Source organism: Crassostrea angulata, chromosome 5 (genome assembly GCF_025612915.1).
Source record: "Crassostrea angulata isolate pt1a10 chromosome 5, ASM2561291v2, whole genome shotgun sequence".
Lineage (NCBI taxonomy): Eukaryota > Metazoa > Mollusca > Bivalvia > Ostreida > Ostreidae > Magallana > Magallana angulata.
The window spans coordinates 60738439-60762089 of record NC_069115.1 but is presented as its reverse complement, the minus strand read 5'-3'; the positions used below and the strand labels follow the sequence as shown (position 1 = coordinate 60762089).

The 23651-nt window shown below is 37.1% G+C and overlaps 1 protein-coding gene across 2 annotated transcripts in view; it reads right to left on the bottom strand.

Annotated features, from left to right (window-relative positions):
• Positions 1-23020, bottom strand: part of LOC128183513 (serine/threonine-protein kinase LATS1-like) — a 30772-nt gene extending 7752 nt beyond the window's left edge. Inside the window, exons 1-4 of one of the 2 annotated variants that reach the window (XM_052852542.1) lie at positions 22871-23020; positions 21780-22336; positions 9385-9448; positions 6773-9208 (exon numbers count right to left, since the gene is read on the bottom strand). In XM_052852542.1, coding sequence (XP_052708502.1) covers positions 6773-9208; positions 9385-9448; positions 21780-22145 — 2866 coding nt within the window. In that variant the 5' untranslated portion in view covers positions 22146-22336; positions 22871-23020. Of the gene's footprint in view, positions 1-6772; positions 9209-9384; positions 9449-14338; positions 14803-21779; positions 22337-22870 lie in introns of those variants that run through there. The other variant, XM_052852543.1, reaches the window with a different exon arrangement.
• Between the last annotated feature and the right edge of the window lie 631 nt (positions 23021-23651).

Below are 23651 nucleotides of genomic sequence, written 5' to 3'. Positions count from 1 at the left end.
ATAGGTACACACATACAGTATTGGTACACACATACAGTATAAGTACACACATACAGTATAAGTACACACATACAGTATTGGTACACACATACAGTACTGGTACTGGAACACACATACAGTACTGGTACTCACATACAGTATTTGTATACACATACATTACTGGTACACACATACAGTATTGGTACACACATACAGTACTGGTACTCACATACAGTATTGGTACACACATACAGTATTGGTACACACATACAGTACTGGTACTCACATACAGTATTTGTATACACATACAGTATTGGTACACACATACAGTATTGGTACACACATACAGTATTGGTACACCCATACAGTATAGGAACACATATATAGTATTGGTACACACATACAGTACTGGTACTCACATACAGTATTTGTATACACATACAATATTGGTACACACATACAATATGGTACACACATACAATATAGGAACACATATATAGTATTTGTATACACATACAGTATTGGTACACACATACAATATTGGTACACATACAGTATTTGTACACACATACAGTATTTGTACACACATACAATATTGGTACAAAAGTACAGTATTAGTACACACATACAGTATTGGTACATACATACACTATTGGTACACACATACAGTATTTGTACACACATACAGTATTGGTACACACATACAATATTGGTACACACATACAGTATTAGTACACACATTCAGTATTGGTACACACATACAATATTGGTACACACATACAATATTGGTACACATACAGTATTGGTTCACACATACAGTATTGGTACACATACTCAATGTACTCATTCTATCTTTTTATATCCCATTCAAATGTACATCAAATCTGTTACAATGTCAGAGATAATACAACAGAGAGTTACAAACACATGCTTAGAGTAATGCCGTACTGATAAATTTTATGCTATGACCATTGTAGACACGCAACAAGATCAAAAGTACAGGAAACCTTTAATATATGAACTGTATGCGCATGAACTTTATGACCCCTTCTTCACTTTAAACATCTTTCATTACCGAGATATTCTCTCTATCTCTCTCTCTTTCTCTCTCTCTCTTTGTTTTTGTATGAATCAGTACTCTAAGACCCCCTATACTGCACCAATGTGTAGACATTGGATCCACTAGACTCAACATAAAAACAACCCACAATGAAGCAACAAGTGTATACTAAATTTGTTCATATACAAGGCAGGTCCCTTTCCTCAGAGGAAAACTACCATTCACTTTTCAGTAGCAGTGAACTGATGACAACACATTTCAATACAAAGTAGGAGTGAAGAAAATCCTATGACAACTAAAGATTTAATCTCAAATGCTTCATACAACCCCCATTTTGACCTTCTTATAGGTTCATTTTTCACGTTAATGAGTTTATTTTGACTTAAGTCATCTCTCCGACCTTTTGTATTCTGTTATCACTTCTCATTCAATTTGAACAAATCCAATAATTCTCTAGTTTGTCAAAGAGCATTTTCCCTCTCTTCACAATATAAATAACCCTTGAATGGTGACACGGCCCCCTATAGCGCCGAGGAAAAGAATGCACTGTTTACTTGACTATCTCAAGATGATCGTTAACAAATTAGGTCTAATAATGGGCGATGGTTGTCATGAAATATTGCAATGTTCTCAGAAAGGAAGAGATCCATAATGTGAAAAACTTCCTTTTAAAAGAAAGAGATGAAACCGTCATAAATAAATCATTATATATTTCGAAATTCAGCTGGTCTCATCAGACACCTCCTTCACAACAAGCAACTACTGCCTATCCCAAACATTTATATATACCTACCTAGTAAGCAGGACATTATAAATCAAGGAATCTCTAGATATTTACATAAAATCATCACAGGCATCTAATTGCAAAAATTACTGTGAACTCATTCAAAAAAAGGGGGATGTTTCCGTGTTGTCGCTTATTAAGCCATTCCATTGTGAAAACAATATGTTTGGATATTAATTCCCCCTTAATAAATATATGTTTTTTAAGAAATGATACATGCAGGTTAAAAAGTTCAAATTTTATTACTGAAAGGAGTGTATTCTTCTCCTGTATTTAACAAAAAACCCTCCGACACATAGAATTTTTGCAAACCAGAGTGTGAATTATTCAAGGGTCAACTGTAGAATCATTAGATTTCTTGGTGGCTCAATTTTCGTGGAATTCGTGGGTACCTCTCATCAATGAATTAACATCCTCCATGAATTAATGAATTAGAGTTATAAAGTCATATTTCCTTATATAAGTATGAGAATACATGAAATTACATCCCCATAAACATGTAGAATTTAAGCAATCCACAAAAAATTGACCCCCATTGACCATTGACCCCCATGAATTTTAATGATTCCACAGTATCTATTTTCAATACACTAGCTCAAAATACACAACTTTTTACTCTGACACATGAGATATTTTGACCATACATGCTATATATATCATTTAATGCCAAAATATTGAGAAAGTACCCACTGAAAAGAATAAAATCACATTTTCCAGATAACAAAAACATACGTATGTCATTCTTGGACGATATATTTTTTAACATCAATTATAACAACTCAACAACAAAGGGTTATACTGTATAACTTATACATTTCAAGGTTAACTTCCTGGGCTGCGTTTTACAAAAGAACTTATGACTTACGACCAAATTAACGAATGCTAATTAATCACCAACTAATCAATGATTTATTCTTATGGATAAAAAATATAATAATGGGAATTGAAATATTTGTAAACAAATGGTTTTATGTCAATTTTGTACATTAAAGATCATTTTACAAGGTTGTAAATATTTACGACTTTGTCGTAAGTTCTTTTGTAAAATCCAGCCCTGTTCTGTTGAAACTACAAGAGGATCGAGCATTTGTATGCCAAGCTGAGAACAATCGAGTTGACCATATCAAGGTAGCTTCCTGCTCTGGTGAGACTCGGTCAGAGTACAAAGCGTTTGAATGCCAAGATGGTACTCCTTTGGTACCACATTTTATACAAGACAATGCTGAGTAAATCCTTCAGCAATTCCATTTTGAAATCTACAAAAATTTTCAGAGAGACAAGATAACTGTTCGAAATTCACCGCATTCCGCGGAATTCTGACGAATTTTCTTGATGGAACATGCTCAGCGGCCTCTTCTTGTAGTCTGGGATTAGTTTCTTCTGTCGCTGAGTTTAATAGCCCATTACAGAACTTTATGGACACTTGTATACTTTACACCGTTCTTTAATTCTCAAATCGTTCATATAAATCGGGGTTTATTTGACAATAAATTTGCACATTTCATATCTTTTCAGAATCTGATGAAACAGCATTCTTTATCTCATTATTGAATATATAAAATATATAACCTGATTTTTTAAGGTATATGTAAAACTGAATATATGTTTCACCATTACTGAGAATTTTTTGCTAAACATTAAACAATTAAACATGTTGCTAGTATTCCACTATAGTCTTTAATGGATGCAAATATATGCTTAGATTCATAGAGCTATATAAGTAGCTTTTTTACAGGCAAGTTGAAATATTACATAAATCTCTTAAATAATTATTATTTAAGTTACTAACTTCCATGCATGTGTACTGTAGATTCCTTATTTTACGCGAGTACTTAATTCCGCGATTCAACGATTTTCCATCAAATCGCGAGAACATCAAATCGCGAATGCCGAAATATTATCATAGTTTCATGTAGTTTACATTTGTCCGAAAATTAAAAGCGAGATTTTAAAATTCGCGAGACGGGCTTCTCGCGATTTTACGCGGATATTAATTCCTCGCATTTAATTAGGAATTTACAGTATTCATATATTGTAATCACAAAGTCTAATTCCAACAGATATCCACAAAGCTTTATCCATACCTGTGGTTTAGTGTTTGTACTTTCATATTACCCACGATGCTTCATTCCACCTGTACATTTGTATGTTCAAAAGTGTGGTTCAGAATTGTAATATTCCCAGTATCTCATTCACTTGTGTATACCATACGCTTGTACCAACAATGTCTCAATCAACCTCAAGTCTATACTTAGAATGCCACATTCATACTAGGGTATCCAGAATATCTCGTATAGTCTTATGTATCCAGAATATCTCATTCATACCTGTGTGCCCAGAATATCTCATTCATACCTGGATATCAATAACATTCTATTCAAGCCCATGTCTCCTGGACATCTCATTCAAATCTAGATATCCCAGAATACCTACATGTGCATCAAGAATATCTCATTCATACACGCATATATCCACAAGGTTTCTTCTTGCACCTAAATCCACAAAGTCTCGACTATTGACACTAAAACGTTCTTCAAATTTAAACATGCAATTTAAAATCATCCCATTACTCACTACATATTGTAATATTGTCAAATTCATTCAGACAGTTTAATCTTAGATGTACTCATCCATTCAATATTGTAGATCTTTTCTTTCCACGGTGAAAATTTAGAACACACATTTAATGCTAGAAAATGTTTACATGATGGAAAGTTTTAAAACATTTCTTTCTTCTGACTAATGATTAACATTATCCTAGCTGCTAGCTCTAAAACAGTTAGGAACAACAGTCACTATTTAAAGATTTTAAACTTCTGCAAAAAATTACACTCACATGAACTTCATGTTACACAAACTCTGCAAGCTTTCAACTGAAAATATCAGTTGCTCCTGTTTTTGCACTGTGCAGTCTTTCGTCAATAATCTAATATGCTCAGCTGCTTTGTAATGTATATATTTATCAATTTATTATTACTGTAAACCTGTGTCAGATTTTTTATGAATTACATCTGATAATACACTTGGTACTTTTATTTATCATCAGTAGTGGAATTTTTGCTGTAATCACTTTGTAACCAGATTAATCTTCCTACTTAATCTGTATCTTCATTGCATTGGCAAACATAATGTAAAATTCCAGTCTTTTTATTTATAATTTACATGTATAATGTAGTAAGCTATTAACGTTCTAATTTTCTTCCAGCTAATCCATGAACAGCAATAAAAAGCATGGCAACACTAGAAACTTGTGTTTAATTCTGTCTGATTGTAGTAGCACTAGATCGGAGACACATGTCTACTTCAACTTCCCCTGTGGTGGTCTCCGCCCCCGAGGAGACCACTGGAACTTTAGTATCTCCCCATCCTCTACCCCCAACATCTCATCTACATCCTCTCCCCCTCAGCATTCCCCCACCCTCCCCCCTCAATATCCCCCCCATCCTCCCTTTCCCCCTCATCATCTCCCCCGTCCCTCTACCCAATAACATTTCCCCCACCCTCTCCCCCTCAATATTCCCCCTTCCTCTCCCCTTTCCTCTATCCCTCAACTTTCCCCCTCCCTATACCCCTCCCTCTCTTTCTCAATATCTCCTTCTTCCTCTCCCCCTCAAGATTTCCCCCCTCTCCCCCTCCCTCAACTTTTCTCCCACCCTCTCCCCCTCAACATTTCCCCCCTCTCCCCCTCCCTCTATCCCTCAACTTTCCCCCTCCCTATACCCCTCCTTCTCTTTCTCAATATCCCCCCTCCCTCTCCCCCTAAACATTTTCCCCCTCTCCCCCTCCCTCTATCCCTCAACTTTTCTCCCACCCTCTCCCCCTCAACATTTCCCCCCTCTCCCCCTGCCTCTATCCCTCAACTTTTCCCCCTCCCTATACCCCTCCCTCTCTTTCTCAATATCTCCCCCACCCTCTCCCCCTCAACATTTCCCCCCTCTCCCCCTCCCTCTATCCCTCAACTTTTCCCCCTCCCTCTCCCCCTCCCATTATCATCTGTCTATCTTCCATAGTGCTTTAAATAAATTGCTAAATTCAAATTTAATTCAACATATATATATAATAATCTTTAAGCCATTACTGTGAGTCTGTGACAAGCTTTAATTATTTCGAAGCATTCCAAAAGTCATTATGTCTCTTGTTCTACTGTGATAGGGCAAACCAAACAAATTAAAACCTCTTTTGGTCGATAAAAACGTTGGAAAATTATCTGATTGGATTCCTTAAAGCCACAAGTCCCCGAGAATGACAGGGCATGGAGAGAGCTACCACTTTGGGGAAATTAAAGCTGCTCTAATGATCCACGCTTCTTAAACATTCTTCAACACAAAATACCAATCAGCACCCAGCAGATACCATCACAATATGAAATATCATTTCAGTTCCAAAAAAACAAAGACACAAAGAATTAATTGTCATCCCTGGTAAGCTCTATTGCTCCTGCCTTTACTCTAGAATTTTAAAATTCCACCTTGTGTCAACCGACAGTCCTCTGATGTTGACAGACATTCCACATTGTACAAATGTTAAGGTTCCTGGGGAATTAAAGTATGTAATCAAAGTACTGAAAGTACTGATATCCACAATCTCTGTAACTTTCTGATTCAGAAACTGGTTCTTAAAGAATGGCATATAATTTAGGCTAACTTAAAAATAGCTGATTTTGTCTTTCTCATACAGATTTCCTGACTAATACACTATGCACTATGATCAACTAATTTTGATAATCCAAAAATATACAATAATCAACTAATCTGTTCTATAACATACAGAAGGGCGACCCCACACAGAATCTCTACTTAAACATGAATAATAATTATCCACTAATTATGAAAGTCCAGCATTACACCACATTACATACCCAACTTATAAGACACAATAAAAGTACAGCTCAATCTAAGCACAAAACTGTTTCATCATATAAAGGACAGCGATACAAAATAAACACCCACCTTTTTGGTAATACTTGGAGTTGTGAGTCCAACGAAAGCCAGTACACAATCCAAAGTCGGTGAGCTTGATATGTCCGTCTTTGTCTATCAGAATGTTATCCGGCTTGATGTCCCGATGAATAAATCCCATTTTATGCACACTTTCAATAGCTAGCACTAATTCAGCAATGTAACACTGCGCCAAATCCTCCTTGAAAATTCCGAATTTGATTAAAAGTCCCATCAGATCGCCGCCCGGCACGTAATCCATCACAAAGTATAAGTTATCACGATCCTGAAAGGAATAATATAACTTCACTACCCACTCGTTATCCGCCTCCGCTAAAATATCACGCTCTGCTTTCACATGAGCTACTTGATTTCGTTTTAGCACATCACTTTTCCGTAAGGTTTTCATAGCATATAAGTGACCAACGTCCCTTTTCCGCACTAACGAAACTTCCCCGAAAGCTCCAACTCCAAGAGTTTGGATCTTTTCGAACATGTCTCTTCTCATTTTGGCACGACGTAACCTAATGTAGTTTGATTCTTTTTGATTTAACATTCGACGCATTTGTTGCTGAGCATCTTCAGAGAGACCCACTTTGTTCATTTCACGCTCCAACTGAAACCTGCGAGTCACCCTCTCCTTACACGCCTTCAGAACATTCTCTACATGCTGCTCCATGTAGAACTTAAAGGCCTGGGGCGAGTAGTTTTTTAACCTGCCCTCGGGGCGAAGTCTATCACAGTCTTTGAACTCGTTCTTCCTCTCCGGCATCGGTGAGGTGCAGCGAGTTTTCTCTTGAGTACTACTTGCATCAGACACCGTTGACAAAGTCTCGTCTGTCTCGTCCTCCTTGTTGGCACCGTTTCCATTCACAGTCACATTAGGGGTCTGTTTGTTGGGCGGGGGTGGTATCGGCGGTGGACCCACCCCTACATTTGGTTTGGAGGTGGGAACTGGGGGAGGGGAAGCCTCAGAATTTTCTGACACTTGCACTAAAGGCACACGGGGAGGAATGGGGGGCTGGGGGCTATCACTGTGATACACAGGGGGTGCCACTGTATGGGGACCCTGCAGGGGAGTAAACCCCTGGTGTACATGTGTAGACATTGCAGTGATTTGATGTTGTAACTGATGAAGGTGTTGAAACTGTGAGGGGGCCTGGTTGTACTGTGGTACAGGCTGAAGTATAGGCTGCACCACCTGCACCGACCGCCCGGGATACGGAGGTGGGGGCTTGTCCGGAATATCAGAGTTCGTGGAGGGGGTGGAAGTGGTAGAATGAATAGACATGGGCGACTGATTCGTTGCGCGTGAAGAATTCGGGGAGTCTGACCTCGGCGTGGAGGTGGGGGTGTCGGAGGCGGGCCTATAATACAGTCCTCCGTACTGGAGGTTCGGGTACTGAGGAACCCCGCTGATACGAGTCTGAAGGCCCCGCTTGGTTCCCTGGGTCTGGAGGTGTGCATACTGCTCGGGGGTCAACATCTGGGGTGACTGACGTGTGATCTGGATCTGTATGTTGTTAGACGCCTGGAGCTGAGAGGCAGAGGGAATCCCATTGTTGGTGGGATTGATCTGAGCCTGGTAGGACGATATGTAGCTCCCCGATGTTGTCTGGGGGTTCTGTGGCGACTGACCAGGACCGGTCGCCATCTGTAACATAGGTTTAGAAACGGCCACACTCTCTACTGCGTGCATCACGATCTGCTGTTGTTTCGCTCCCCATGTGTGCATAGGTTGGGGTTGGGAGCCCTGTGGCTTCGGTAACTTTATTTGAACACTATTTAAATTGTTTCCAGATATTTTCACTGTGGCCGCTCTAGTAGTCTGACTTTGACTATAAGGCGGCGGACACTTTATTGTTATACCAGTGTTCTGTCCAGCACTGTTAGCACTAGAGTTGTAATGCACTGGGTGGCTCTTGGCGTTCTGAATAATCACTGGCTGTCGACCCACTGGGCTCATTCCTCTCTGGGGCGTGACCGGACCGCTGCCAGAGGAGGAGGATGTTGGGGGATTCTGGGATTGGGGTGGGGGCGTCGACTGCGCCACCTGAACTGTACTGAAGGCAATATACTGTTGGGGGGTGGTGGGGTTGGTCTTCAGTACCTGTCCCCCTGTCGGCTGAACCATCATAGGGGGTGCCTGAAGTCGGGCCGTGGAAGAAAGGTTACCAGGCACGCTGGTTTCCACGACTACTGTCTCTGAGGAAGTGATGATTGGGGCCCGAGGGGGGACAGGGGGAGGGGTCTGATCACCGTTAACAGTTACACTGGGAGTAGAGCTGGGCGTCCTTGGGCTGACCTCATACACAGGGGGTACCCTCCCAGCAGCCGAAGTGAGGGGTGAGGCATTGTCTGACCGCTGGTCCGGCTCTGAGGGCGCCTTGCCATACTTGGACTCAAAACTGGGTTTTCTTTTGACTGGTTTCGAATATGGGTTAACCACTGAAAAGGATACAAGATACAAATTTTAAGTTGAAATAATTCTTCTTTTAAAACATTTATTTAATCACAAAGAAGACAGTGCAGAATTATGTGTGATTTTCTAATACAGTGGGTTTTTTCCCTCAAAAAATCAGAAATGTATCATAAAATATAAAACATATGCTTAAAAGTCTCACTTGTACTTTTGACCCCATTTTTCCCTTTCAGGTCATTCAGCTTTGACAGGCGATTAGACAACTCCTGAAATAAAAAAACAATGTAAAACTGTTGTTAAAAAGATCAGTGAACTTGAAAGAAGAAGTGATCTGAAAATTTAATTGCTCCAGGATTTAGCTTTTTGATTTGATTTTAAAAAAGTAGCTTGGTTGGTGAGATATATTTCAAGCCATTTTTGAATAGTTCTAGAACATCTTGAATTCTGAGAGTTACTGATCAATATGCATGCGGCACTGAGAAATTCATATCTTTTATGACCCAACAATGTAGCTAGTTGACTGGTCATATGTAAATATGGAGCGATTAGAACAGCAGCTGTCCAGGGCCACTTATACAGGGCCAAAATGACCCAGGGCACAAAAGCTGGCTAAACAATTACATGTGTCACCAAATACTCTTATCAAATATTCTGGAATCTCAATCCAAAATCAATATGTACTGGGATTGTGAACATTGAAAACATTTCAAAGCTTTCAGCCAGATTCCTTGATCCATGCAAAATCTGTCATACGACAAAAATAAAAATATTTGGTGAACACTGTCATTCATTACAAAGATTTGAACCTTCAAACTTAAACCTTAAGAAAAGCTTAGCAAGCCAGACAGAAATATCTTAACTCATCCATTTTTCATTTTAAATATTGGTGTTAACAACTGAGACATTTCAAGTCTTTTTTCAAAGTTTGGGGACATGATAAAGTTGAAGTACTCAACACAGCCAAAAAAGCCAAGGTCAGTGTGGGGCATTCTCCATTTTGAGGCAATTAGTAGCAATAATAAGGGTTTTAAACCATTAATCTGTAGGGTACACACTCGTCTTCGGCCCTGGCCAGCGTCCAATAAATAAGTTCACCCTCAGACACTGACTAATCACACACACTCTGGAATTTCTCCCCCTGCCACAACACGATACAAGCAACCAACTCTATACAACAATAACATTCAAACTAATTCACAACTACTGATTTATACAGAAGTAGCATTTGTTTCTCTCTCTCTCTCTGTGTCTTTCTGTCAATCTCTCAATCATTCCTCACTCCGAGAGGCTGAATAAGAACGCCTACCTACATGTAAACACGACAACTAATTGTGTATTCTCACTTCTTTGAACATTCTGAAATAAAGAAGCTAATTTTGAATGCCCTGTTTACAGATATTCAGATAAGTGACTTCTTTTCAGCTGGAATTTCCTGACCGATGAATACCTTGGCTATAGAGAAGACAGCAACACAATAGATTTAAAACCCCAGTTCCCCCATTTAGCAATGGTATGTACATGGCTATTGTTTAAAACATTTTTTTCTGAAAGAAGAGCAGTTGCAATACATTAAATGCCACATATAGATAATATATATTTCACTGCTCAAGGTCAAACAAGGGGGGCCAAACTTGTTGCAAAATGACAAAGTTCCTGACTTAGATCGGACAAAATGACAAAGTTCCTGACATAGATCGGACAAAATGACAAAGTTCCTGACATAGATCCGGGACAAAATGACAAAGTTCCGGACTTAGATCGGACTGTGTGGACTTGGGCAGACTCAGAACCTTATTATACTCGTTTCCTATCATATCGCGGGTTCTATGTTATCGCGGTATTTCTGTTTACGTATAGTAGCACAAGCTAAAATTGACATTTAACGTCGGGATAATTTTAGACATAGTAAACAGAGACACGCTGAACATCACTGAGGTATATGATAGAGGAAACTCACAATAACATTAGTTTCTGAAAATATTTCTGTATTGATAGATTTTTCCACAAAATGATTTAACTACCGCGATATCATAGGACGGGCTCATATATCTCACTCTGAAACCAAGAACTTCCCTAGCTAACGCTTGGCTCCATTACTAGAGTACCTGCTCTCACCTTGATGAATCTTTGTTACGATTATCTACATTAAATTTGTACAGCTGTAATTTTTGTGTCATTCTTTTCAGATGATTTTTTTTAGAAAAAAATGAAGACTCTGGGTTTTTGTTTTTAAATAACTGGCAGGACACATAATTAGGGTCTTCCGTTTCCAACGGAAGACCCTTTTGTTTTTCTTCGGTTTCTTTTTATTATTATTTTATTTTTTATTTTTTTTCTGACTCCGTCTCGGCTTTATATCTCAAAAAGTTTTCATCCGATTTCAATGAAATTTTCAGAGCTTTTGTAAAATTACCGTGCCTCAGAGATGTTAAAGTTTCATTATTTACGTCACTTCCGTTCAAATTTGGCGGCCATTTTTAAATTTAAAAAAAGTGATTTTGTCCGGAAGAAATCTCCGTTAACATTAAAGATATCGCTTTGAAATTTTTACTGATGATAGATGTATCAATTCTTTAATGTACTGGGGGGTTTAAAATTTTGTTCATCAATTTTGCTCAAAACTGGAAGCAGTTCCAATTTTTGGAAATTTTCATTTTTTTGAACAAAACAAGACAATACTACAGTCTTATAGAACTTGCCATGGTGAATTCAAATCTGAAATCCGTTTGAAAATCAAACAATGCATTGCAGAAATATCGGGGTTTAAGAATAGATTTTTCCGGAAATTTTGATTCCGCGTCCTTGGTTTCAAAATAAGCGTTATGTTCAAAGCAAAATTAACTCGTACCAAAAATAATTGTTAATTCGTACTTGAACACATTCGGATTTTTTTTGTTAAGTCGTTCTTGAAATCGGAAAAGTTTTTGTTAAGTCGTACTTAAAATCATTCGTATTTTGTTAAGTCGTACCAGGAATAATTCGATTTTTTTCATCTTTTTATTTTAGTTACTTTTGTTGTTGGTTTAAGAGCCTTGCTTCTTACAGGAACTTCCAGCTTTACTTCAGACATTAACGGAAGACCCACTCGTTGCTTTGCAACGAGCTTTGCTCTAGTTTTAATTTATTACTCTAAATTCACCCTTTGTTACAGGTTTAACTATATTTAGCTTTGACTATTTTGGAAGAGGTTTATTCCATTTACAACGTGGAATGTATTTATCCTTTGAGAAATCTCAAACATCTCAATGAAGTCCCCGAGGGCAGGAATGTCTCTTCACACAACTGATTGCATTTTGAGGTCATTAGACTTACCCAAGCTGAAGCAGCCGCAGATTCCACAAATACCATTTTGTGGGGTAGAGCTAAACACCAGAATCAACTCAACAATGTACAAGATACCAGGTCTAATCACACTGACATCTAACAACTATGCACCGGAACCATAAATTTCTGGAGCGACCAGAAAATTTCTCTATATTGATGTGAACAATGTAACAACTAAACACACATGTTTGACCAATGAAATGTCCACTTAATCTTGATGTGTTAGTTCACTATGGTCATTTTTCAGTGAAACTGTGAACATTTCTCCCAGGAAAACACAAAAATTCTACAAAACAGACTGGTGCTCTCACCATGAGCAAATGAAGTTTTTTTTACAAAAATAAAAACCAACAACCCAGTGATCAATAGCCTAAATTTTTAACGCAGAGAGTCTCCAAAACTCAGGGATAAATCAGGTGTTATTAAACAACAAATTTATTAAAATGATTCTTATCAATTATATATTTAGCAATTGTACAATTGAATATACAATATTGATGAAATATATTGGACAATACATTACAACATTGAATCACGAACAGCTACATTTCTATTATTGCTTCTATTTATATATCTGAGTGTACTTAATTGCATGGTTGAAATTCTAACCAAACACTTTTTGGATGCATCACATCTCTTCACAACAAAAATTACACCCAGTGATGACTTGCAAATATTTTCTTTTCCCACTTTGATTTCATAATTAGGCTAGAGTTTGAAAGCGAGGGCCCATAAACTGAAACTTTATCCTAGTAATTTGTGTACTTCTAATTGTAGTGCATCATCACTGGAGAGACTCCATTGTCAAAAAATAAAAAGGCATGCCGACCCCTTATGACCTTACAATCCACAACAGATGTTCTTTCACAATATATGTGTTATACATTTCACGATTTGACCTTTGAACCATCTTAAATCCCCTGACAAGCAGCCACTGGCAAATTACGCATGTATCTTTTTAATGACGACTTTTTCCTCATTAATTAAAAATTCAAGGTTTTCATGTAAATCTACGAAATCAAAATTTCCTGGTTTCCCATCAACATTTGTTTACTCTCAATCATCTGAGATTTCAGAAATCCTAAGAACCAATAATAACTGGCATCAGAATTCCTAAACCAAATAATGAATAAAAAAGTAAGAGATGTCAAACATGCAATTGTTCAAAAAGGCTTGTGTGTAGGGGGGGGGGGGGGGTAAGGGGGGGGGGGGGGGGTGATATCTCAGATTATCCTGAACTTCAACTTTTTGATTTTTCAATATCAACAACACATACCCACACACATGCACATAGCACAGTATGGCCAAGTAAAACACAACTCCTTGACAAATTAATAATCAACACTGTCAGAGATCCCCAGGCTTGGGGCCCTGGAATGCAGAGTATGTGGAAGCAACGCGAGATATTAATATTGGACAAACTTCAATGAAACAAATGACAAAATGTACTGAGCATTCTGACTAAATAAGAATAAAATTCTATTAAAAATAACACTTCGAATATTTATTGCCTGAGTGACAACGCCCCTCTATGCTTTATTTTTATTCCATGAATGTGACCAAAGAAACGAGTGCAGGGATAATATATAGCTTCAGAATAGGCCCATAGAATTCCTACATGCTATCTGCCTCGATCAATGCTAACACTAATACCACAGCCAACATAAAGGAACCCCTCGTTTAAACTCCTGCATTTTCTAGATTGCCTCTGGGCAGTATTTTTAAATCTTAGTATTTAAATAAAAACTCCACAGTTGTATTTAGGACGGTCTCTTTTTCTTTGTACAGTTCGAGTCGATTAATAATTAGCCAAGTCTTGGAATACGTATTACCTCTGAGACAAGAGAATTGTCGCTGGGCCTGAAGTAGCGCTTCCTGAGTCCCATTCCGTCTGTCATTGTCACTGGGAGGTTTGGAAGTCCTCGACAACTTACAGGCAGACACACAAACAGTCTGTGTTTATCAAATCACTGACATCTCAATTCCTCGTATCTCATTTCTAAACGAAGAGAGTTAGTTCATCCCGTGTTTTTTCTATGTGTAAACGCGACCAATATGGCTGCCCAGGTGAGGTTGGGGCTTCCTCTCACACCTGAGTGCACATCAGAAGAGTGCCATGTTTTATAACCACAGTGCCTGCATTCCTTTCATACAGAAATCTCTCTCTTTCTTTTAAATATCAGAGTCCACGGAGCCCGGAACGAGGAATGTTTAAACAGATACATAAATTCACAAGAGTCCACCAGTTCGCGCAATATTTGACTAGTTCTCCATAAGGTGATAAAAACATACCTTTGCTATTATTCGCATAGATTTTACCTGAGCTAATCGGCTTGAGTGACCCAGCGAATTATTTTATTTCCAAGCAAAGAGGAGAAAGGACAGAATGGCAGAGCATTAAGTTTCTGAATATTCATGAGGCACTCTTGAATAGTCACAATAAGTAATCCTGACTATCATGGGATGTATTTTCACGTTTACTGCAGTTTTAAGAAACGATGCATGTTATACAACTCTCTGAGACTCCATTAATTCTCTATTTCTCTTGCTTGTACTACTTCAACAGTATTCTATTGTGCACACAGAGGTAAATGACCATTACATGTGTATTCAAACATCTAATGTCCCTTTCAGAAACATCACACAGAGAGAGAGAGACCAGTCTTTGGGTGGACTTTGTATTCTGTCAACCAACATGCAGATAGTGCATGCTGTGTGTGCACAGTTGCTCTGACTGCCTAAATCTCCTGTTCTTTCCCTAACTTTTCTCAGATACACAAAGATAAGCAATGTGATATAAACTAGAGGAACTCTCGCCTATTTAGAGCAGTACCATGATGAAGTTCTACTACAATGCATGTACTTTTCACTAGACGTGTATACTTTTCATTCCTACTGAATTTTAAGCAATTTCTGTTTCCCCAAAAAACGAGCACACCTTCTGTTGGAGGCTTGGAACATGACGCAGTCTGGTGGATGCAGACTCTTGCATAACTTCAGAAAGCTTTTTTTTTATTTTTCCGAGCGTCAGCATTTGATTCAATTGATGCTGCAGGTTTTACGCAGGTTCTCGGCAGGATTTGTCGAGCACCGCTAGGAATGAATATCAAGACTGGATCAGATGAAAAACTGGCAAGAATGCGGAATGACGAAATAGAAAAATGGAAATTCAAAACTTTGAACGTCATTTGGAATATGAATTGTAAGAAATTTCTCAAGGTCGAACAACAGAGTGTCATTCTGCTGTAGATACAAGATACAGCACCTCTACCAAAGGACAGAATCAAAGTACTGAAACTACTCACAGTGTACAGTCAGGGAAAACAAGCAGTAACACGTTGAATTAATTACTAATTAATGGCATAGTTAATTAGGCTGAGGAATGACTGGAATGGGGTTTGATCTTCCCCGTCATACAAACTTATGGAAAGTCAGGAATCATTAAGGAGAAACTGATTGAGTTCCAATCACTCATTAACAATAAATAAGGTACTGCAGCATTATCAACAAAATAAAATATTAAACATTTATCAAGGCTTCCATTTACAACTACATGATTTTTAGATAGCTATAATTTAGAGATTTGTCACCAGACTGCATATTCTTTGCTTCATTTACCAACAAAGAGTCAAATTTACAGGGCCCTAATGAAAACTCAATTCAAGATACAAATGTGTAGGAGTTAATCACTTTCATTTTGCTCTGAATAAAAGTTTAAACATTCCCAGGAATGAGAATAAGGGGCTTACAGGAGGAGAAGAGTTTTTAGATCATGAATTAATGTTTGCTAACAGTCTATATAGGCTGGCATTGTAGATACATTATCTATGTTTGGCTACAAAAAGCCAAAATCAGGGGTCTCGGGCATTACCTTTCCCACCAAAGATTCTCCAGTCAACTTTGGCCCCTTTCACATTTAAGAAACAAGAAAAAGAGTTCATTATTCCAAAAAAATAGACATAAAAACAGACGGAAGAGTTTATACAGACAATGCCCTAGTCTGGCTCAGCAGCCTTTACGGTCTCTTGATCTGAGGCTAGGTTCGGAGACTGAGGGCATCTATCCTATCCATGGATTCACGACGGTCCACAGCTGTTCTTTCACCCACAGCTGGTGAGACAGCGTTTAAACTTCGCTCCTAATAAAGGTCTTTTAAGTGGATGATAACTAGCTAAACAGATCAATTCTGGACTCATTTCTTTCCCTAAAGACTGAGAGAAATACGTGTGTGTATGCAAACAAACTTTTTTTTATGTATTTTTAAAATATGAAATTAAAATTTTAAAATTTAATCACATGGACACTACCAATTTTAAGAATATGAGGGTGGGAGAAAATGAATGAGGGTGGGAGAAATGAATGAGGGTGGGAGAAATGAATGAGGGTGGGAGAAAATGAATGAGAAAGAGAGAAAGAATGAGAAAAGAATGAAAGGGAGATGAATGGGACAATTCAGTACAATACACCCAGCTTTTGAGTCTAACAGAACAGACTGTAGTAGGGACAATATAAGAGGTCGTATGATGCACATGACCTTCCAGTGGGATAATTTAATGGTCCTTCCGATAACTTTTATTTCCATGGCATGTTAAATGTGGTCATTGGTTTAAGTAACTTTCCAATGGACCTCTTTTTAATGGTACAATAATTTTTTTTCTCAGATTTAGTTTAAAAAATGCATGCTAATGGTTCTTCCAGTTGCTTCTGCTTTATTGGGACATTGAGGTTCCCGTTAAAGTCCTTCTAACAGCTAGGATTTCAAAGACTTCAAGCTTCGCAATTAAAGTTTTTTATTTTCTTGGTACTCGTATCTCTGAAGAATTAAGTTCATCTCCCCTGAATCAAATCTAGTAACTTGTCTTTATACCATTATACCTGTAATGGCTGTATTAAAAAATTTTTGGCTGTGGTATTTATCGGCATTGTCTAGCAGGGTTTTTTTTCTCTCTCTTTTTTAATGACCCAGATGTGCTGAGGCATAAAGGGCCCCGGGGCTGCAGGCTCTATATTTACAACAAACACAGGAATTTCATTTGAACTTTTCTGTTATCGTCCAGATATACATGAGGAATTTCATGCCTTATGATTACACAGAGTAATATCAATGGAAGCGGAGGGGAATCAAAAGATCTGGAAAACACTTGGTAAACATGGCTAATCTACACAAGAAAACTATGCCGCTACTTGTTCTGTCAACACTAACTGTCACTGCTGCCTCTGCAACAAAAATTCCACAGTACTATCCACCTTAAATTTGGCAAAGAAATATAATTTTGTTAATGCTTGTTTTTCATTATGTATTTCTTATTACAAAAGTCTTTATGAAAATATATACTCTATATTCTCTCAGAAATATAATTTTGTTAATGCTTGTTTTTCATTATGTATTTCTTATTACAAAAGTCTTTATGAAAATATATACTCTATATTCTCTCAGAAACAAAATTTTGTTAATGCTTGTTTTTCATTATGTATTTCTTATTACAAAAGTCTTTATGAAAATATATACTCTATATTCTCTTCACTTTTCTTTACAAGACATGATGTATGCATACCAATTCTCTCTCTCTCTCTCTCTCTTTCTGATGTTACTGTAAATTCTTATTTTTCGCAAGTACTTAATTCCGCTGTTTAGTATCAATTCACAAGAATAAAATCACAAGCACCCATTTGTTACCATTTCTTAGAGTTGTGAGGGTTTGTTATCACGATTTTAAGCAGATATTATTTCCTTGTGTTCAATTTGGAATTTACAGCATTTATTAAAAATAAAAATTTCCAATATTTCTCAACCCATGTTGTTAATTACTTCTCAATCGAATTTAAAATCAAATTTAATCCTCCAAAATGTCCTTATTTATAATAAACAGTTAGTCACTGGTACAAAAAATTCAACTCAGGTGTGTAAATTACAAAATGGTATGAGTCAGCAAAAACCCAATAATTTAAAAAAAAAAATCAATTTTCATACTTGTACATTACATCTCAATACAGGAGTAAGCCGAGGTTACAGTCAATATTTCACAAAATTATAATGCACTCTAATCAATTGCTATACAACAATGGCCGGAGCAATGATAACAATTATTTTTTTTCCTCTATTGAAATACAGGTGGGAGTAAAGGTCTAGCTCCATTTATGAAGTATTACATCATTTGCCATATTTAAACAAGATAATGCAAACAAAACACATGTCTACAAACGATTTGGAAGTGTTTCCTGATCACAGAGGGTCGGGACAATATAGCAATACTGTCAGAAAATCGCTGCAGTTTCCGTTTGAATCCTATCCAGCATTTCTACCTGTAACTAAGTTATGTTTGCTTTACTATGCTTTTATGTGAATCATAGCTAGGGTTTTGTCAGTCTATAATACGCTGTTTTGTTACACAACAAGAACACATTCCGAAGATTCCGGGTGCAAGTTTTCATGAAATATAATTAATCCATGTAGGAGGGAGTTACTGGTATTGTCAGATAAAATGATTACAAAATCATGACATATTGAGCTATTCTGATGTAGCAGTCTGTCATTGTCTCATATGTCACAATCAAATATGCGACTTGCTTCTTGTGACTTGGCTAATTCACTGTGAAACTTGTGACAATTAATAGACAATACCACAATGAAACTTATGTCACTTGTCTCTGTGAAAATTAATCACAATTTACATACATTATTACAGTGAAACGTATGTCACTTGTCTGTCTAACTACAAGACTTGTGCCTTTCACTGCTTAACTTTTGACTTGTTTATAATTCAACTTTTAAACTTATTTTTATACAATAAAAATTATGACTTGACTATTTTACAAAACTTACAACTAGTCTATTTCACTGCAAAACATTCTCACTAGTCTATTTCACTTTAAAACATTTTGACTTGTCTATTTCACTGTAAAACATTTTGACTTGTCTATTTCATTGTAAAATATTTTGGCTTGTCTATTTCACTATAAAACATTTTGACTTGTCTATTTCACTGTAGAACATTTTGACTTGTCTATTTCACTGTAAAACATTTTGACTTGTCTATTTCACTGTAAAATATTTTGGCTTGTCTATTCATTGCAGAACATTTTGACTTGTCTATTTTACTGTAAAAAATTTTGACTTGTCTATTTCATTGTAAAATATTTTGGCTTGTCTATTTCACTATAAAACATTTTGACTTGTCTATTTCACTATAGAACATTTTGACTTGTCTATTTCACTGTAAAACATTTTGACTTGTCTATTTCACTGTAAAATATTTTGGCTTGTCTATTCATTGCAGAACATTTTGACTTGTCTATTTCACTGTAAAAAATTTTGATTTGTCTATTTCACTGTAAACACAATTTGACTTGCTGATTTCACTGTGAAACATTTTGACTTGTCTATTTCACTGTCAAACATTTTTTACTTGTCCATTTCACTCTAGAACATTTTTACTTGTTTATTTCACTGTTAAACATTTTGACTTGTCTATTCCCAGTGAACTTCCTTACTTGTGATTTGAATTTAATTTCACTATAAAACTTGGGACTGGACTTCCACTATCAATATCTTGACTTTGTCTATTTAATAGGGGTGACCTGTCATTTGTTATTTTCATTTTCTTTAAAATTAAATGTGTCACTGTGTGTCTTGTACAATGTACATCTTACTTGCCTATTTTAATAATTTGTCTATTTCAAATATAAATTTTGTTTTGCATATTTCAATAATAATAAAATTTGTGACATAACCAATTTCATTGTGAAACTTTGTTTTTATCAGTGGGATGCTCATAACTTGTCTTTGTCATCATAAAGCTTGTGTCTGGGTTACATTGAATCTTGTGCCTATGTTAAGGTTGCTGGTTCAAATCCCTGTATCCGTAACAGTGAGATGACAAACAATTTAACTATCTAGCATAAATTCATCTACAGTTCATCCCTCAAATTACGCCTCCATTCTAGATAGGATACTTGGGTTAGGGTTAAATTTCATAAAAACTTTCCACGCAATAAATTTTATATGTTATTTATCACTACATTTTTATCCTTGATCTTGTATGTTTGTTCAGAGCGAGGTCACTAGATCAAAACTTGAGAGAGGTCAGAATCTGACCTAAATACTTCAATCAATGCACAGGTGTAGCATTCAAGTCCCTGTTTACATAATACTGTACAGACAATGCAGACCAGTATTCTGTGTTACAGACTCTCTCTCTCTCTCTCTCTCTCTCTCTCTCTCTCTCTCTCTCTCTCTCTCTCTCCTTTTGCTCTCTCTCTCTTTCCCTCCCTCCCTCTTTCTTGCTCTCTTTCTCCTTTCGCTCTCTTTCTCTCAAACTTTCTCTCTCCGTCTCTCTTTCTCTTTGTTACTGCGCAGAATGGTCTAACTTTACAACAAAATGTGTCGCTCTGTCTCCTGACAAGACTACACAGTCATCTGTCCTGTACAATCTGTATGTACAGAACTTGCCAGATTAGCAATTCACAATACTTACACCAATACACATAATAAAATATAGGGGCAATTATACACATTTAGACCAATACACAGAGACAACCTGTTTTGATAAAGGGTCATTCAGTGGCTCTAACTATATAAACAATATAGAACACTGCATTGTACGGGGATACACAATGACATCAATACACAAAGTACTCATACAGGCTGCCTACACAATAAAAACCATGTGTCAGATTGAACACCAAAACTTGGATAACAAAACAAATTCAAAACTACAATCTATAAAAATAAAACCTTTTTATCCAATTTTCCAAAAAAAATAATTGACAAAAAGGAACATAAATACTAGCTTAATACATGATAAGTCATTAAATGGCTTATTCATCATGACACAATACTCCTCTTCCTGTATATACAGACAAACAGACATCCCTCTCATTGCTTTGAATACTATCCCCTCATTGCTATGAATACTATCCCCCATTGACTAAACAGTACAGGTTCTATGGATATAGGGCCATTTTAACAAGAACTTTGGATGTAACTAGGACCGTTTTAATAAGACCTTGGACTTTCAGTAGGACGTAACCATCTATTTCTTGCATCAAATCAAGTCAAAAATGACCCTAGACAAATCTTGTTGATTTCAAAGAGCCATGGGTGAGTGGCAAGCAAGGAAATAGACAGGTCTATGTCACATTGCTGTTTGACACAACTACCCAAAGTCCAAGCTCTTGTTAAAATGGTTCTCTCTTTCCTTCCCATTGACTATACAAGGGCTATGAATGCACCTCCTCCCCCTCATAACTTTACAGCGCTGTAGATTTACTGACCTGTGATGTATCCTCCAGGCTGGCCCCTCGGGATTCCCCCTCCTCACTACCCTGGGAGGAAGCTCCTGTACTGTTTGACATTCCATCGTCATTCCGATCCGTCTGGAACGGCCGTAATTTACTCCGAATCTGAGCCAGAGCTTTCCTGTTGTATCCATCACGAGAAAAACTGGACTTGCTTTCAAGAAGATTCGGCGTGCTCTGCGATAACTCAGCCCGATTAGGAAGTGAAGGATCCGATTGGTCGGAATGAGAACCACGAATATGACTGAGGCTGTCCCTCAGGTCGTGTAGCATCTGCCGATTCGGGCCGCTTATGACCAAAGGTCTGCGACCCGACGTGGGGTCCTCTTTTCGGGAAATCATAGGGCTGTGTTACCATGTGTACTCCTTACCTAGTACTAATGTTACATCAATTTGATGAATAGACATCCAAACCAACAAAAAGAAACGAATATTTATCCTTCACTTGTATATTCCCAAATCACTCAAAGAAGGCTAATGCTGACGAACAAAATCACATTCTGATGAGTTAAGTCATTCTGAGGAAACCAATTCTGCAAAATAAGAAAACAAAAGCACATTTTAGGTACCTGTACATTTCCTAGGTTTTACTAAGCTAAGTCATGGAACTGTCGGTCATTGAAATGAAGGTCAAAGTGTAGAACTGTCCGTTAAGTGTAGACTTTTGAGTGTACTTGTGGTGTGCAATCCAAACCCCGTTTCAACAGGCGGCCGCTCTACACGGCATTTGCCGTCTCACCTTTACAATATGTTTCAACACTCGGGCACCTGTTGCCAGCGAAATGTTCACCGTGACTAAAATCATGACAGTCAAACCCGACTGACAGTTAGTTTGAGGGTAGTCCTCACGAATTAAAAGAGAAAATCGCTACATAGAACCTACACGATATTGACAATTGCGCCGCCATGTTGTTTTGCCCAGTTTTTCTTATGTATATAACAAGCGAGAACACAGGCAGATATGCGTTTGTCGGTGTTCTGACTTTGTCGGAATAAGAAATAACGACCTAACAGGTCGATAATCATATGTTTATAATCAAATCGTTAAAATTTGGGTCAAAACTTACCCGAAAAACCTCTAGCTGTGCACTAGGACTCCTCTAAATTCAATATTCGGGTATTAGACGCCTGTATAGAATCTACGGGTAACATTCCTGAGACAGGTTGATTGACCTAAATATAAAAATGATTTAATTCTTTAAGCAGACGGATATTAATTCATCTAACTAGAAGTAAATATCTCTAATTATCATAAATTAAACAACACCTATCAATCAGATTTTTTAAAGTCGAAAACATTTGAAATATTATTTGCGCCGTAGGCTTACCTTACCTAGCAAAATGGACTCGCCCGCTCCCGTGTGTGATTGACATACGATTACGCCCATTACATTGTTGACATTCCAAAGAAATCACGTGATATTTTATAACACTTTTAGTGGTAAATATATTGATTGCATCTTTTCTGTACATCAAAGGAGTTCATAGTGTTTGTCGACATGAAATAGTTTAAAGCTTTGTTAAGGTCCTTTATTTCTTCATTTACAATAGAGATTTCTTGAGCGAAAAAAAAACATACATCCAGTCTATTTTTTTCTTCTGAAAATATATATATTTTTTTTAATATAGCAATCGCCACCAATCTTTGATTCACACGAACTTGTAAATTTTTGCAAAAATTGAAAACGCTTAAATGGAATAATTCGAGTCAAGTCTTGTTTTCATGAAAAAAAAAAAAATAAACAAAAGTAAGGTTTGTCATTCAATCTATCAATGTTTTGAATGAGATTATATCGGAATTAGATCTATATGAATTAAATTTTGGGATAATTCGGCTACAAACTAATT